Genomic DNA, 17,970 nt, shown 5'->3' with positions numbered 1-17,970 from the left:
CTAGATCCTGTACGTACTCCATCAAGAGAACAACTTGCTGATGTCCTTACAAAGGCATTTTCATTAGGTCTTTTTGAAGAGTTATGTAGTAAATTTGGAATGTATAATTTGTACACTCCTAGCTTAAGGGAGGCTATTAATGTATGAATATTACTGGTACTCCTAAGGTACTCTCTCTTTTATTGGGTTTTATTGGGTATTATGTGACATTAGTTGATCACAGCTGTATAATAGAATATGAAGAGATAGTTAATATAATTTTATTTTTTATTTTTTATTTTTTATTTTTTCTTTCTTTTTGACTATATATAACTGTATCTTTTATCTCTGTAATTAAGTAATTTTTCACTAATACAAAAGATACATTTTTCTCTTCTTTAGCTTGCTTTTCACTAAGAAATCTGCAACTCTGAACGAATTTTATCAGTAAGAAAAATAAATGAACTTTATTTGGGGCAACATGTCTAGTTGGGAAACGACGTTTTCAGCCATTTCAAGTGTCTTCCAACTTGAAGCTCAATAATAAACAAATATCTTAATTAAACCATTTTGTAATGTTTTACAACTGTTGTATACACACTTAATCACACAATATAGTCACAATCTAAGGTTTTAAGTAACTCTTAACACGTTCCTTTAGATATTTTGGGCATTGTAAATAATTTAATTAGGTGTGCCGGCACACACACAAGTGGTAAGTGGTAACTGAAAGCAACAATTGATTTTTTAATTACCCCATTAGATCATTATATTGATCAATAATATATTTTTTTAAAAGCAAATTAATTGTTATAAACGGAGAAATTACATATCATTATTGTATTATTATATCAAAACTTTTTTGTAGAGGAAATATATACAAATTAATTTCAAATAAAAAATTTTAAAATTTGACTCCTCTAAAATAAAAATGTTTATAAAATAAAAAAGAAGGAAGAAACAGAGACATATTCAACTAAAAAAATTTTCCAAAATTAAATAGTATCTTGCACAAAAAGGGTGCTTCATGATATTGAGTATATTGCCAAAAAGGTAGTTTTGGCATGGATGAAGGACGATAAAGTTAGAATGAGAAAATGGGAAGCTCACAAATTAATTTTTAAATCCAAACCTAAAAAGGAAAATTTTCATTGAAGGGTAAAGATATAAAAAGTACGTCTAAATGTCTAATCAGTACTTTTCTCTATTAAATTATAAGGACAATGAAAGTAAATTGTAATCCAAGATAAATCTACCTTTTATGTTGAAATGTTATTATAATCATTTGTTACACGGACTATACTTTCATTATTCCACAGTACAATTACCATCTTCCCTTATTTTGTCTCATGTAAAACCATAAGCAAGTTAATAATGCAATATGCATGTACACTATATATATATATATATATATATACTGTTAATTGAGCCAAGTTTAGATGATAAAGTTAGAATGAGACAATAGGAAGCTCACAAATTAGTTTTTAAATCCAAACCTAATAAGAAAACATTTCATTGAAGGGTAAAGACATAAAAAGTACATCCAATCAGTTCTTTTCTCTATTAAATCATAAGGACAATGAAAGTAAACTGTAATCCAAGATAAATATACTCTTTTTTCGTTGAAATGTTATTATAATCATTTGTTACAACAGTACAATTACCATCTTCCCTTATTTTGTCTCATGTAAAACCATAAGCAAGTTGATAATGCATGTACACTAATGATAAAAAAAAATATCACTGTAGTTGTTAATTGAGCCAAGGTTAGTAGCTTCTTCCAGCTTCTAGTTTTAACCCCTCTTAAGCCTTCCTTCTCATGAAAAATGCAGAAACTTCATTACTTTACTTGGACATCTATCTCATATCCTTCTTTAAGGTCTAAGGGACTTTAATAGTGTCCAAATCTCATGTAAGAATCAGAGACTCACTGAGTAATCCAATTGGATGATTATGGACATCACTCCTTCCAATTCTCTTCCAATCAATTAATCACTCAACTTAAACCCTAAATATTACCATGTCATGACTTGATTTGAGAACTCTAACTAAAAACGAAATGATTGACCAAACTTTTCTTCATTGTTTTGAGATTTTAACGTGGAAAACAGCCGAGTTCTCTATTGTACTTACCAATAGTCTTTGCAAGAACACGCCCCATTCTTAAAATGGTGAAAACGGTTGCAATCTCTAACAATTATCTCCCTGTTAAATTCCCTAGACATCATCTTGATTGCAACATGACAATCCTTACAAATCCTCAAGTTCTTCACAATCCTTATTGTGGTGCCTGGCCTTGTCTTGAGGAAGCAATAAGCAATTGCAAGTTTTTCGCTGTGAAGAGATAACGCAGACTCTTTTCCTTCCTCATCCAAATCAAGCAACACCTCACTTGTGTCACCAACATAACCTTGCCTCTTCAGCCTCTTCATAATCTCATCAAGCATCCTATATATATCTTGTGTTTCTAGATGAGAATCGTCTCCCACGAAAAACTCATGAAGAACGCCGTCGATCTCCACCAAACTACATCCTGGAACTTTCTTGATTCCCCTAGCCTCCATAAGCTCTCTCAAATGCCTCACTTCCCTCCACCTTCCAAGCTTTGCATACACATTAGAAAGAAGCACATAGGCACCACTATTTGAAGGATCCAACTCAAGAAGCTTCTTTATCGATACCTCACACGTTTCAATGTCTCCATGCATCCTAGCCCCACTAAGCAGAGCACCCCATATCATCACATCAGGCTCCATAGGCATCGATTTCACCACATTCCAAGCATCATCGATGCGCCCTGCTCTTCCGTACAAATCCACCATGCATCCATAATGTTGGATCAATGGTCTAACACTATACTCAGTCACCATCCTCTTGAAAAACTCATCCCCTTCCCTAACCAACCCACCATGCACACAAGCACAAAGAACACCCACAAATGTCACAGCATTAGGACTCACCCCATCATCAACCATCCTCCCAAACATCTCAAGGCATTCCTCTGTTCGCCCATGCATCGCAAAAGCGCAGATCATTGCACTCCAAGCCATCACATCCTTCTCATCATGCCCAATCTCATCAAACACGCATCTCGCCCTCTCAACATCCCCACACTTCCCATACATATCAATCAAAGCTGTCCCCAACACAACATCGATCCTCATTCCACACCTACCAATATAAGCATGAACCCACTTCCCATGTTGAAGTGCACCCAGTTTTGCACAAGCAGACAGCACCGCAGAGAAAGTGAACTCATTCGGCTTGATTTCACTACCTGCTCCACTACCTTCCAACGCAAGCAAATTGCGAAACAAACCGAGCGCAGCCGCGTGCTCACCACACTTAACATAGCCATTGATCATGCAGCTATAGGACAACACATTCTTGTCAGTCATCTGATCAAACATCCTCCGAGCAATATCTACCATACCACCCTTGCAATACGCATGAATTACAGCGGTATAAGAGGGGGCATCCGGTAGAGTAATTTCATCAAACACTTGGCGTGCAGAGTTGAGGCATCCACAGGAAGAGTACATGGCAATGAGGGAGGTTTGGGTAAATGGATGAGTGTGGAGGCCGAAAAGGAAGGTGTGGGCGTGAAGAGAGTGCGCAAGGGGGAGGTGGGTGAGGGAAGGGAGGAGGAAAGGGAAAGTGTGGAGGTCTGGGACGATGGCATGGCGGCGCATGCGGAGGTAGATGGAGAGTGGTGGTTGGAGGGTAGTTGAGCGGATGAGGTTGTTCCACACGAAGGATTCAAGGGTGGGGTGGCGTAGGTTAAGAGTTGGGTGAGTCCATGGTATCAATATTGTTGCTTTCTTCGTTATGAAACCTCTCATAGGTGCGTGGTGCTGCTTAGTTAGGGGGCAGAGAACTAATTCATCCCATAAATAATTCTCTTAATTTCTCTTCATGATATAAGACATTGATTATACAGTATATTTCTTCTCTGGTTTAGTATGCTTCATTGTGATTTGAACACACTGCTAAAATTTTGATGTGATTCTACTGCAATAAATTAGTTAGAAAACTAGATTGAAATTAGCTTATTTAGCATAAATGTTCAGGGACCTCATCATCTTAATTTCTCAAACATCAGATATGTACTTGTCTTTTTGCTTACTTTTCTCAAGTCAGATTAATTTGGATGTTCAAAATTATATTTCTCGTGAATTGGTGATGTTAAGGATGCGAGTACTAAATTTTCATGATAACCTCTCAAAAAATTACTATCAAGCTTTCATTGGGACAAAAAGTTGATTCGAAAATAAATTCAGGAATTCTGAAGCAACCAGTCACAAAGTTAACCAAAAAACACAACAGATAGATTTAGATAGACTCCACAATAAATACGCCTAATGGATAATGTCTTGTGACAGAAAACTAGATTGTTCACTCTTCCTCTTCACCCTCATTCTCGGCAATGTTGAAGTATCTCAACTCATACACATTCCTGTCCTTGTTGGAGGAGATCACACGAAGCCAATCCCTCACATTGTGCTTTTTCAAGTACTTCTTAGTCAAGTATTTCAGGTATCTGCAAAATGAGATTAACAACAAAGGAAAAAATAATTAAGCAGGGAAAATTAAAAAGCAAGATGACATTGAAGACTTATACCGACAGAAAATTATTAAGATGCAAATACATTGATAATGTTAATGGAATGAATACTGAACTATTAGAACAGTTTATCACTTCTCAATCAGAACATCGTATAGTTCATGAAATAAAACATTGAAAGATTAACATTCACACAGATCATAACTATGACAAAAGAAAGGATGAAACTGTTAATTATGTATAAAGCACTGAGCATCATAATAAAGTATGCTATCGCCAAGCATTGAGAATAATACCATCCTCATTACAATTGAAGCTTGATGAGATGAAAATCCCTTCATTTTGCAGAAAAGCTACATATAAATACATGACAACTTGGGGAACAAACATAACGGGGTCGCAACTTAAACCAAGGGGCAGAGAACACTGTCTAATAGTCAACGGTTATGGTCCTAAAAGACTTAAGGGTACAGCTAAATGAAGCATACTCCAATGTGATCACCTCATTACTTTTACATCATTTACGAGATCAGACACCCCAAAGCTACTTAAGAAACTCATGATTTTGTAGAATGCCAAAAGCATACTCAAGAAGCTTTAGCTAATTAGGGTCTGTTTCGATAAGCTTTATTTTTTTAGTTTTATGTTTTCCCCTTTCATCAAAGCTTCCATAAAACCAACAAGCAAAAACCCAATACAAATTCGAAGCATATTCTAACTTTCTTCCAAGAACAAAATCAGAAGGATAAAAATGTCATTTATAATTTCAGTACAATACTCTGTGTAAATTACCTAATTCATTCACCCTAAATCTGACCTAAGCCTATGATTCTCTGTGAATCTCAGCAAACAGAACCACAAGTTTGTTAACATATAGTTTAAGGGAAAAAAATATATTTATCGTTACAATAAACTCATTAGCATAAAAGAAATGAATCAAAATCGCAGCATAACTAAATAAAAATAAGCACAATCGACTAAAATAATAATTAAAAAAAGGAAACAGGTACCGCTTGGAGAAGCTGGAATCGGAGGTGACGGTGATCTTGGACTTGTCCCTTGTAACGGTGACGGAATCGCCGAGAGCACCGGCTTTGCCTCCGACCTTGATCCTCTCTTGAAGGAACTTCTCGAGCGATGCGATGTCCATGATCTTATCCTCAACGGGCTTCGCGCAATCGATCACGAAGCTCGCTCCCTTCTTCTTCCCCTTCGCTCCACCAGCTCCTGCTCCGCGGCTCATTTTCTCTCTCTTCTCACTCTCTCTCCGAAGCACAAGGTAGTAGCTTGTGTTGCTGCTGACAAGAGAGGCTTCCTTTCTCCCAATATAAGCTAGGGTTTTTGTTTTCGTATCCAGCTAGGGTTTCGTTTTGGTGTTCCGAAACGCAGACAGTTGTTGCCGTTTTACTTCGCCACTCTAGTTCGTTATGTTTGGGCCTGAGCCCAATTAGAGGCCCATTTAAACACCAAAAAATAATGGTTACAGTTTCTTACTGTCTTTTTTTATTTGACTCCGATTTAGTCAATAGCTGAGTCCATGGAAGACGACATATACGGCGTCGTTCCGTGCTCTTCACTCGCCGTTGAGTCTATCCTTCGCGTTGGGACGGTAACCTTCGTTTTACTCCACCTCTCTTCTTCTTCTTCTTCTTCTTCTTCTTCTTTGTTGTTTATATCAGAAATTGTGAATTGTCGTTCAGGCAGGTGCAATCTGGGGAATGTGTATTGGTCCCTACGATGCTAATCAGCAAAGTAATGTGAACATCTAAAACCCTAATTTCAATTCTGATTCGGAATCGTCAACTTGTAGTATTCAATTTTCTTCCTTTTTTTTTGGTGCAGGTCTTAGCGGCATTAACAAAGCTTCTTATGTGGTAATGTGGAAAAAGAAAAGTTTTTTTTTTTTCCTTTTATGTGTGAATTATGGTGCTGATGGGTTGATTTTATTGGGGGTGCTATTTTACAGATAAAATCAGTTGGCAAGTATGGGTTTCGATGTGGTAATTGAGATTGGTTATTATTGAGCTAAGAAAAAAGAAACGTGGTAAATGTGTTTGAGTTGTGTGTTCATGTTTTTTAGCACTGATTAAGGTTCCTTGATTTTGGGGTTTTAGGAGTTATAGCTGGAGTATTCAGCATCACTAGGTGTGGAGTTCAGAGGTACAGGAAGAAGAATGATTGGGTAAGTGTAGGATGAGAGGAAGGTCCACCCATATTGATGGTTGTTTTTATTTTATTTAATTTATAAATCAATGTATTGGATGCACTAAGGAATGGAGGGTAGTAGGTTTCCCTATTCTATAATGAACCAACTATTAATTCAGATTAACATGTATCTAGTATCCATTCCTGTACCAGTTGCATATATGTTTAAGTATCAATTTCAGTATAGTGTCAATAGACACACCATTGCATACTGATTTTTGTGCAAATTTATCTGTGTTAGTTGCATTGCTTAATGGATCTATTTGTAAGTTCACTTCTGTTGACTGCTTTTATGCCTCCCTTCTATGCTCTTCTGATTTTTTTTTTTTGGGTGATCTTTTTATATTCTGACAATGCAGTACATGTGATCAGTGATTCAAACAAACCTACTTAATGTGAAAGTCTGCTGTGCTAGTATCAAAGATGTTTAGAATCGTGTTTGTTTGTGACAGCATCAAACATGTTTGTTGGAAGAATCGATATAGGGTGTGGTCGTGTGTACTTTACATGGTTGCATACCCAGGCACTTAGCACTCTGAACAAGATCACATGAATAAAGTTCATTGCGTTTATGAAAATTTCTTTTGAATTGTACAGGTAAATGGCTTGATTGCTGGTGCTGTGGCTGGTGCAGCCGTTTCTGTCGGGACACGAAGCTATACACAGGCTATTGGTATGGCGAGTTTAGTCTCAGCTATCTGTGCTGCAGCTGACCATGCTAGATCATCTTAAGATACAATTGTTAGATGTGGAGACAGAAAATTAGATGCAGTAAACCTTCATTTCTAAGGTAATGCAGAGAGTCTACCAAAGCATGAAAGGGTCTCAAATGGATGAATGGATCTCCTCTTACGATTATTCTGCAAGATATTTTCTTGTCTGTTTCTTGGTTTGATTAGTTTTATTGGGGATTGGTACAAAACCCTTCTTCCGGGAGTGAACATTTATATTTGGAGTACATTTTCCCTTTGGATTGTGACAGGGAAATATGTACTTATTCTTGAGAGATTTTCATAGTTGTATTACTGTTTACTTAGTTGTTTGTGTTGAGGGAAAAAAAGTTATCAGTTTTTTGTTTATTTTGTTAAGCAGAGAGATAAGTTTAACAGAAATTATATTTACTGAAAGTTGCCAATGTTAATACTAAATATTAAAGTTAGTTTGCAATATTTGAAAATTATTTGTTACGAAAGAGAGAAAAGAACAATAAAATTTTTAACAATGAAAGTGGTACTATTCCAAAATGCATATGAATTGTATAAATAGCCACAAAAATGTTAGTTCTTATATAGTTCCAAATTTTGATATACAAGGACAAAAAAATTGTGTTCTGGAATATGTATTTATCTTTACAGCTTTCTATATTTTGTGGCTATATTTTATCTTAATTACTAAACATAATTTTTTTTATCAAATAAATCTCTCAGTTAATTGGATAAAGAAAGTTCAACACTTGTTGAGAGAGATGCCAAACACTATGACGACAATGTTGGGGTGCAATTGCGTCATATCCACAAATTTATTTGTTGGAAATTGGGATTCAGATTTGGCCTTTTTTTTTTAAATAAAGAAAAGAAAACTCCACCACCTCATTCTTCTACGGATAGACACAAACACACACAATTATGAATTATGCACAAAAAAGAAATCCCTTTATTGAAAAATTAAAAAAAAAAAAACTCTATCTGCCATCTCATTCTGTTTGGCAAATAGATTAATCCTCCTTTGGTCCTCCATCTTCTCCCATATAGAATCACTACTCAACGTATAAGAAGTCCTTTGCCCTTTGAAAAAGAAAGAACACCTTCAAAAAAAGGAATCAACTTTCTATCTCTTTCTCTTCATGGTCCTTTTGCAAGGTGCCATATACATGAAAAAAGGCCTATCCATTCTTCATTAACATTAATGTTATAAGCATTAAGAAAAACTTACTAGATCTGTGAATAGATATTAAATCCAACCAACAACAACATCATCATCAAAGTCTCATAGGCTTATTTGGTTTTGGTTTTTGTCTTTTGATGGAGTCAAAATTCACATATCAAGAGGTATGTATATCCCTTTTCTTTCTCATTCTCATGCATATTTTCTTATTCTTCTAATCTTATGATACCTTTTATTCATTCAACATTTAACAATCTAGTTTTGTTAAATTCTCATTCATCAGGAATATAGGAAGAACTCAAGGGGAAAGAAGCTATTCACATGCAGATGGTTGCCAGTTTCTTCACCCAAGGCCCTTGTTTTTCTTTGCCATGGTTCATTATTTCTCTTTTAATTTCTTTTTATAGCAAAACAATTTTGTAGCATATTGTATTGGTTGCTCTGTTTATAAATAAGTATTCATTGGGATGATGAAGAATTTACATTTGAAATCCAATCCATGTATTTGAAGAAGATATACATTATGTTATTTTCTAATAATCCAGATAAATAATTTTCTTGAACAATTTTATTTAAATGGACTATTAAGAATCCAACATTATTTGTTTGCATAATTGCATTCAAAATATAGAGTATGTTAATGTTTTCTCTTTTCATTATTTTTTTCTCTTCAAACTTTTCTCTTTTTTATTTACATTTAAATATCATTTCTTCTTAGTGAGTTATGTTACCAACATTATTGCAGGTTATGGAATGGAATGCAGTAACTTCATGAGAGGTAATTAACACATTTTCCTTCTTCTTTTTTTTTTTTTCTCTTTTTTCTTTTTTTAATTATTTTTTTCAATTTATCTTGTTTTGTTTGTTTCTTTCCTTTTTCATTTGGTATTTTGAATTTTTCCACCATTAATGATTAAAATCGTTCAAATAATAAAGCTCTGATCTCTGGAAAAATGATGGGCTAATTGGTTGGGAAATAAATCACAATAATATTATTCCTTACACGCCTAGAACACAAACACATAGTGACAATTATTTATGACCCCACTAATTAGTTGATTAGTCTCATTTTTAAGCCAAGACTTAGGTATTTGATTGTTAATGAAAAATAATACATTGTCTTAAATCACATTTTCAATAAACAAGGTGTCATTAATTTTATTTTGAAATATATTTTGCATTCACATATCCTACTAATTTTAATAAATGTGGCTAAAAGTTATACATAATTAAATTTATATCTAAACAAAATTTTGAGTGTATGTAGGGTCCCTAGCTGGGTCAAATTTCAGAAAACCAAATCTCTAGTAGTTACTTATTTAGGTTTTCCACCAATTGTTGATCACATAATAGTGACACTACGTCTTATGCAAATCATGGGTCACCGCTTAGCAAAACAATATTAGTACGTAACTATATGCCATGTAGATATTCAATAAAAAAAATAATTTAATTATTAAATTTTTTTTAACAATATTTTGATAAAAATATAATTTAATTAATAAAAAAATAATTTATTAAAAAATATTTTGGTAAAAAAAATTTAATGACAAAAAAAATTTTGTTAGGGTATTTTTATTTAACAGGAGTAAACTTTTCTTGACGTATAACTAACATAGTTTATTTATATTATTTTATTTAATGCAAACTAATTAGTTTGAACGATTTGACTAAAGATTTACAAATATTTTTATTAGAATAATTTATTTTTCTATTTAATTGAATATTATTATATTTATTGTTTTGACTACTTTTATTAGAGCTGAAAAATTCATACAAAATCAAAGTAAGTTTTATACATTATTCACACTACTCCAAGCTCGATCGATCGGAAAAAATAAAAGTATATAATAATATGTTGAACCACCGTGAAAAATTTTTTATTATCGAAAAAATTTAAAAAAAAATTAAAAAAAAATTACATCAAACTCAAAATTTTAAAAAACTAAATTAATAAACTTTTTATCTTATAAATTTTTTATTTTTTTTGTTTGTTCGATGTGAGATTTGGGTACTCCTCATCATACTTATAATATTAACATATTATTATATACAAAAATAATTTGTTTGCATGCTAAGCAACCATCTCTTCTTATTCAGCAGCAAATGGAAGCATACAAGTTCATAGTATGATTGATGAATCTGCTATCGTATCTTATCTCTGATCTCTGCTGAAACCGACATAATATCATATAATATAATTTCATTATCTTATATGATCTTATCTCATTGAAAAAAATGCAAACTCTCTTCCCTTTAAATCATGCTCTTACCTTTTTCTTCGTTTTCATTTTTACCCTTTTAACCCCCATGAGGATAAAGATAAGGTGCATTTCGAGATCATCAATTTCTGTTGCATGCACATTTTTTCTCCCCTTTTTTTGGTACAAATAAAAATTCATAGATTACAAATAAAATCTGTTACTAAATTAATGTTTATTTAATATGTGACAGAAATTTTAATAGACGGAACATAATATATATATAGTCTCAAAATAACAAAAATTAATTGATCTCTTTTTTATTGTTAAAAATTACATTATTCTTTGTGTGAATAGATATGGACCAAATTAAATGTTTATTCTCTTGTTACAAGTAAAAAATTTAAATTCCTCCATAGAAATTCATACGCTCCTAGCTAAAACATATTCTTTGCCCAGTCTGAATAACCAGAACAATAACCATTCATATTAAATGAAACATTTAAATTAAATAAGTAACTATACATTAAACATATATTTTGTGACACATCATATATTCATATCACACTTTGCCCTTACCTGACTAATTCAACATAAATTGATGATACATTTATCAAAAAAAAAAAATAATAATAATAATAATAATAAATGATTGGGGACTGTGGATTATTCTCTATTTCCAAGATTATTCTCTATTTCGGATCAGCAAGGATCCATGATTGGGGACTGTGGATTTTGGGATGGACTTGAGTGGATATGGAATTTCCAGTGGCGAAGAGAGATGTTCCAATGGGAGCTGGAACTGGTCAACCAATTTCATGAGCAGTTAAGGCCTGTGAAGTTGTCAGCTGGTAGAGATGATAATTTGGTTTGGAAGTGTGATAGTAAAGGGGTGTTTTCGACCAAGTCTGTTGTGCGCGTCCTACAATTGGAATCTCTGTCGGATGAGATTACGAGTTACAGCTTCACAAGTGCAGTATGGAAAGGAGTGGTACCGCCGAGAATTGAGCTTTTTGGGTGGTTTGTGCTTATTGGCAGAGTGAATACTAAGGAGAGGTTGAGTAGACTAGGAGTCATTAGGCCCAGTGATAATATCTGTGCTCTTTGCAAGAAGGAAATAGAGTCGGTGGAGCATCTGTTTCTCCTATGTGAACTAACGTGGCAAGTGTGGTGCAGTTGGTTGAGGTCGTTTGGGGAGGTGTGGCCTATTCCTGGTACAATAAGGGAGTTATTTGAGCGGTGGACCAGTAGGTATAAGCGGAAACAAGATCAGAATAAATGGTTGTCGGGGTTCTTTGCAGTGATTTGGAACATTTGGGTGGAACGCAATGATAGAATCTTTAATAATCAAGAAACAAGTGTGGAGTTTGTCATCAAGAAGACCATTATGAACTACGACGAATGGACCAAGAGTGATTCATTTGGTGGTTGATGGCGTTGCCGGGCATAGCAGGATTTTATGGCTTTTATGAATTGGTTATGTATTTCTTTTGTTGCTCCACTTAGTGTGTTGAGCTTATTTTCATTCGAAAAAACATTTATCAAAAAAAAAAAAAAAACAGGTGTCTTATATTCAAAATAAATTTTAATTTTATAGAGAAAAAGAGATTGATCATATACATAATAGGATTAGAAATTATATACTCAACTCTAAATAAAAAATAATAATTTCCTTGTTTGATTGTCACATTAAGAATCAGAAAATTGGTGTAATATATATAATTTAATTTTGATACACTATTAGTATAAATTTTTTTTACACGTGCATCCAATCATATAACATCACATTAACAAAAATAACTAATTTTTACATTAACCGTATAAATAATTATCTAAGAAAATGATTCTGATTACACGACTATGTAACACTGTCAATGCATCAAAACATATATATATTGTTGGTTATTGAATTTGATGGTTGCATTATTGAATGTAGAATGTGGAGAGAGGTTGGCATGTGCAAGATATGCAGTGTTCGGAATGGATTATGAAGGACATGGACATTCAGAGGGTATTCGTTGTTACATTAGCAACTTTCAAAACATTGTCAATGACTGTTCTCAATTTTTCAACTCCATTTGTGGTAATAATTCCCTATTATCATTCCATTTTTCTATATTTGGAAATTAAGCATTCAAATTAAACATGCTAATTAATTATTTGGAATTTTCAGTGCTTGAAGAGTATAGTGAAAAGCCCAAGTTTTTATATGGGGAATCAATGGGAGGGGCAGTGGCCTTACTTATTCATAAAAAATATCCTTCATTCTGGGATGGTGCTGTTCTTGTTGCACCAATGTGCAAGGTATCAATATATATTTATATGTTTTACATATTTTTTTAATAAAATAATTAGTTGATAGAATAATTAAACTTATTATAATAGATTAATCTAATATGTTATTACTGAATAATTAAACTTTTTTATATGTACTTTACATATTTTTTAGTAAAGTACATATATTTCACCAAATTTACAATTAAGTCTCTATATTATTATTTTTTTTATAATTAAGTTCCTACATTATTTTTAATTTTATAATTAGGTCTTTTTTATGTTGAAAACGTTAAAATTAATGAAATATTTTTTTTAAAATACATGCGGTCAAAGATCTAATTAGATTTTTAATTATGAATATTTTCAATTTGCGAAGAAATACTCAGTTAATAACTCTAATATTGTTTATACTAGAAATGACCTAATTATAAAATTAAAAACAGTGTAAAAACTTAACTGAAAATAAAAGTATAAGGACCTAATTACAAATTTGGTAAAATTATAGAGACTAACAGAATAATTAAACCTAATTTAATTTGTGGTCAATTGCATAATCAAAATTTTTTATGAACACTAAATTTATAATTTTATATAATAATTAATTTTTTGCATATACTTAATATGATTGATGAAGAAATTAAAGTATTATTATGCAAATATTTAAATATATTTATGTGGCAGATTTCAGAGAAAGTAAAGCCAAATCCAATGGTGGTAAGCTTGTTGACTAGTGTGGAAAATATTATACCAAAGTGCAAAATAGTTCCCTCAAAGGATGTCATCAATTCAGCATTCAAAGACACTACAAAAAGAGAACTTGTGAGATTTCTTCATAAATTTAATATTTTAATGGAAAATTTCAATAGTTAATTATTGTGTCAAAAAAATTTTTTTTTTTTATAATTTTATGATGATATGATTGCAGATAAGGAAAAACACGTTGATATACCAAGACAAGCCCAGGTTGAAAACGGGATTAGAGATGCTGAGAACAAGCTTATATGTTGAAGCCTCGTTAGAGCAGGTGATTAATTAGCACATTTAATGTTATTATTATGGATACTAATTTGGCATCATCATGTAGTGAAACCTTTTTTTGATTCTCTAGCTGGATAACTTGATCTCATATTTCTCAACAACTTTTTTTACTAATTTTGAGTGCATAAAAAATGCATACTAATTTGGTTACTTACTGAAGTTACTATTATTACACTACGCTTTTTTAGAACAAGCTTATTTTTAAACGGTTCAACTAGGTATCCTTTAAAAATCGTACAACATTCAGCCTTTTATTACAATAATTAAAAAAAATTAAAACAAACACAACTAAAAATTATGAATAGATTTGTTGTCTTTTTAAAATTAAATACACATTCAAAATACAATCTAAAAAAACTGAAATTTAAAATTTAAAATTTAAATTTTTGTTTCAGATTTAATATATTTAATTATTAATATATTATAATTTAAATACATATCTAAAAATCAAATTATTCAAAATTCAAAATTTTGATTTTAAAAATATAAAATAAACCTTAAACTATCAAATTATTAATTAAACTCGTACAAAACACTCAAAGAAGCAGAGAAGTCACGTTTGCGCCATGTCGAAAATTGCGCACATGGAAAACTCAGAGGTGCACATCGAGAAGTCATCATCCGCTGTCGTTCATCCTCTTCCGCGCTCATCCTCAACGCTGCCTTCCTCCTTTTCGGCACTCATTTACAACGCTGTCTTTTTAATGTTTAAATTTAAATTTTAAATTTATGATTTTGGATGTGTTTTAAAAATATTTTCTGTATAACATCATAATTTTAGATGTGTTACAATTATTTTTTAATGTTTAAATTTAGATTTTAGATTTATGATTTTGGATGTGTTTCAAAAATATTTTCTGTATAACTTCATAATTTTAGATGTGTTACAATTATTTTTTAATGTTTAAATTTAGATTTTAGATTTATGATTTTATATTTTCTGTATAACTTCATAATTTTAGATGTGTTACAATTATTTTTTAATGTTTAAATTTAAATTTTAGATTTATGATTTTGGATGTGTTTTAAAAATATTTTTTGTATAACTTAATATTTTAGATATGTTACAATTGAAAAAGAAACTACAATTGAAAATATTTTAGTTTATGTATATAATTATATTCGACCATTCATAATTTTTAAATTAATTGTTGATTATATACTTTATTTGCAACAACTTTATTAATAAAATTAAATAAGATCAACCTTGTTCCAATTAAATCAGCAGAGTGTTCTTATGTTTAAATTAAAATATAATTAAAAATATTGAACATGATATTTCTTAACAAATTACATAAACACATGTGTGGAAAATAATGATACCTTTCACCAATGCAAAATGAGAGAGTGCTTCAGCTGGAAGGTGGTGATGGTCTTCACCAATGAAGACGAGATGGAGAATTCAGCTGGCAGCGTCCTTTTTGGTTTGGGATTCACTAATGCGTGTGAATATCCCGTAGAATAAGGAATTTAAAAAACTGTATCTGTTACGTGAAGTTACAAAAGTAAAGCAAAGTCACCGTAACCACCAATGAAGTGGGTAGGTTTTAAAATTTAAATTTAAATTAAAATCTAATTATAGATATGTATCTACAAAATAGGAACATGTTACACTAAAAAAATAATTAAATATTATTTAAATCTGATTAAAGGCTGATTAAAGGCTGATTAATATTGTACAACTAGCATTTCCCATTTTTAAAGTACGTTGTCCAACTCTGACATTTTCTAATTATTTTTTTAAGGCAAAAACTCAGGTGAAGTCGACTTCACGTGAAGTTGATATCTGAGAGCCGTTAAATGATTTTTCATCTAACGACTCTCAAATATCAACTTCATATGAAGTCGACTGCACCTGAGTTTCCAGCTTTTTTTAAACTATGCGAGATAATTGTTCGGGTTAAATTACACAGTTGGTCCCTACATTTTCAGTGAAATTGCAAATTGGTCCCTACATTTTAAAAGTTTGTAATTGGGTCCCTAAAGAGAATTAAAATTTGCAATTTAGTCCCCATCGTTCAAAAAGTGTTTGATTTAACAGAATATTCTCAGTATATTCTCTATTTTAACAGAATATTCTCAGTATATTCTGAGAATATTCTATTAAATCAACATTTTTTTACTAGCGGGGACTAAATTACAAATTTTGATTCTTTTTAGGGACCCAATTACAAATTTTTGAAGTGTATGGACCAATTTGCAATTTCACTAAAAGTGTAAGGACCAACTGTGTAATTTAACCTAATTGTTTGCGAACAAGATGTATAAATAATTATATATTTAACACGTTTCCTTACGTAAGAACTTTTTTGTGGATTTTGCATGATATTTACATAGATTTTTTTATTTGTTTTATGCTCTATTTTTTTTTGGATAACAAGGTTCGAACTTTATACATTTAGATTATAGAAATTCAGATATTATATTATGGAATCACTTTTTTAAAAAATTTAAGCTGATAGAAGACATACCAATAATTATATATGAATTATATTGAAATTGCATCTACATCCAATCGAATACTAAATGAAGTGTAAGCTTATAAAATGTTTGGCAACTATATGTGTATTATCCATGTTCAATTGTTTGATGTAGAAAAGAAATAATTGAAACAAAAGCTACCCGAATTTTGAACAGGTAACATTGCCATTCTTAGTATTGCATGGAGATGCAGATACAGTAACAGATCCAGAAGTAAGCAAGACATTGTATGAAAAAGCAAGTAGCATAGACAAGACCATGAAATTGTACCCTGGAATGTGGCATGGCTTAACATCAGGGGAGCCTGATGAAAACATCGACATTGTGTTCAAAGACATCATAAGCTGGCTTGACAACCATGCTAACAAGGCAGGGTTTGAGGCTTTTTTAGAACAAACCAATGACAAAAATAACTTTGTTGCCGAGGTCAAAGGACGTCGCTATTTACGTCACTCATCAATGTAAGAGAAAAAGTATTTTGTTTGTAATTACAATTTATTGTATGTTAAATGGACATATTCATTTTTATTATTAGATGAGATGTAAAATTTTAATTGATTTGATTCTTACCGTGGATAACTTGATGGTTAAGAGTGAATAAGTTAAGTATAATAATAAAAAAAAATGGAGTATCTGTAATGCAATTCAGGTAACATTGTTTTGAAAAATATTACTTCCAAGAAAAAGATTTTCTTTTAATTTTTGGAAAGAGTTTTTTTTTTGGGTGTCTATTTTTGGAAAAAGTTTGTATCATATGTCCATTTACCTACAAATATTTGGAAATTGTTTTTTTTTTTTTTTGGTCCACGGTATCCCTCAACCCGACAGGCCAAAGACTAATCCGTCGCGGATCGGAGCTCCATTTAAGGGTCTGTCGCTGGCCAATGGATTGCTGCATACACAAGGCGGGATTCGAACCCCCGACACTTGCTTAAGCGGACGAGTGAGCTGACGACCAACCCAAGTTGGTTTGGAAATTGTTTTTATTTTCCCTTCAGAGCATAAACAAAACGTGAGTCCAAATATTGCACCAAAAACACAATGGGTCCAAATTGATTCCAAAACCAAAGCAAAACATTTGTGGCTCAAAACCAGTTAGTTTCCTGTCCAAAGAAAATCAGTTAGTTTGTCTGACCCCAAAAGAAAACAATTGGTAAGTTTGGGGTAAAAAACACTTCTAAAAAAATATTAGTAAAATGATAAAATTAGAAAAGCTTGATATTAACTTTGTTGACACATGCTCGTAGCAATTAATAATAGTGCAAGAAACTAGCTAAGCAAGTATACTTCTAACACGGTAACGATTTAAAAGTACCAAGATAATTTTAATTGAAATTACTA

General features: G+C 31.9%; 4 protein-coding genes across 4 annotated transcripts; 2 read left to right on the top strand and 2 right to left on the bottom strand.

Moving 5' to 3' along the window:
* Positions 1-1,575: 1,575 nt before the first annotated feature.
* On the bottom strand, positions 1,576-4,149 carry LOC107626164 (Pentatricopeptide repeat (PPR) superfamily protein). The gene has a single exon (XM_016328967.3). It carries the CDS (start codon positions 3,819-3,821, stop codon positions 2,109-2,111), a length of 1,713 nt encoding a protein of 570 aa, XP_016184453.1. The 5' UTR covers positions 3,822-4,149; the 3' UTR covers positions 1,576-2,108.
* A 35-nt stretch (positions 4,150-4,184) lies between these two features.
* LOC107626163 (large ribosomal subunit protein eL22z) lies at positions 4,185-5,882 on the bottom strand. The gene is made up of 2 exons (XM_016328966.3): positions 5,554-5,882; positions 4,185-4,519 (listed from the first exon to the last, which is right to left on the bottom strand). The coding sequence occupies exons 1-2, from the start codon at positions 5,784-5,786 to the stop codon at positions 4,375-4,377; spliced, it is 378 nt and encodes a 125-aa protein (XP_016184452.1). The 5' UTR covers positions 5,787-5,882; the 3' UTR covers positions 4,185-4,374.
* Positions 5,883-6,048: 166 nt separating this feature from the next.
* Positions 6,049-7,925, top strand: ATOEP16-4 (Mitochondrial import inner membrane translocase subunit Tim17/Tim22/Tim23 family protein). Its single transcript, XM_016328965.3, has 6 exons — positions 6,049-6,152; positions 6,244-6,295; positions 6,386-6,417; positions 6,510-6,543; positions 6,658-6,725; positions 7,346-7,925. The coding sequence occupies exons 1-6, from the start codon at positions 6,081-6,083 to the stop codon at positions 7,478-7,480; spliced, it is 393 nt and encodes a 130-aa protein (XP_016184451.1). The 5' UTR covers positions 6,049-6,080; the 3' UTR covers positions 7,481-7,925.
* Positions 7,926-8,347: 422 nt separating this feature from the next.
* Positions 8,348-17,163, top strand: LOC107626161 (caffeoylshikimate esterase). Its single transcript, XM_016328964.3, has 8 exons — positions 8,348-8,796; positions 8,916-9,006; positions 9,378-9,410; positions 12,770-12,916; positions 13,007-13,137; positions 13,792-13,929; positions 14,036-14,134; positions 16,786-17,163. The coding sequence occupies exons 1-8, from the start codon at positions 8,770-8,772 to the stop codon at positions 17,092-17,094; spliced, it is 975 nt and encodes a 324-aa protein (XP_016184450.1). The 5' UTR covers positions 8,348-8,769; the 3' UTR covers positions 17,095-17,163.
* Positions 17,164-17,970: the final 807 nt, after the last annotated feature.

This window comes from Arachis ipaensis, chromosome B2 (genome assembly GCF_059453495.1).
Source record: "Arachis ipaensis isolate K30076 ecotype BB chromosome B2, ASM5945349v1, whole genome shotgun sequence".
Taxonomy (NCBI): domain Eukaryota; kingdom Viridiplantae; phylum Streptophyta; class Magnoliopsida; order Fabales; family Fabaceae; genus Arachis; species Arachis ipaensis.
Note: the sequence above shows the minus strand (reverse complement) of the source record. Positions and strands in the feature narration are given on the sequence as shown.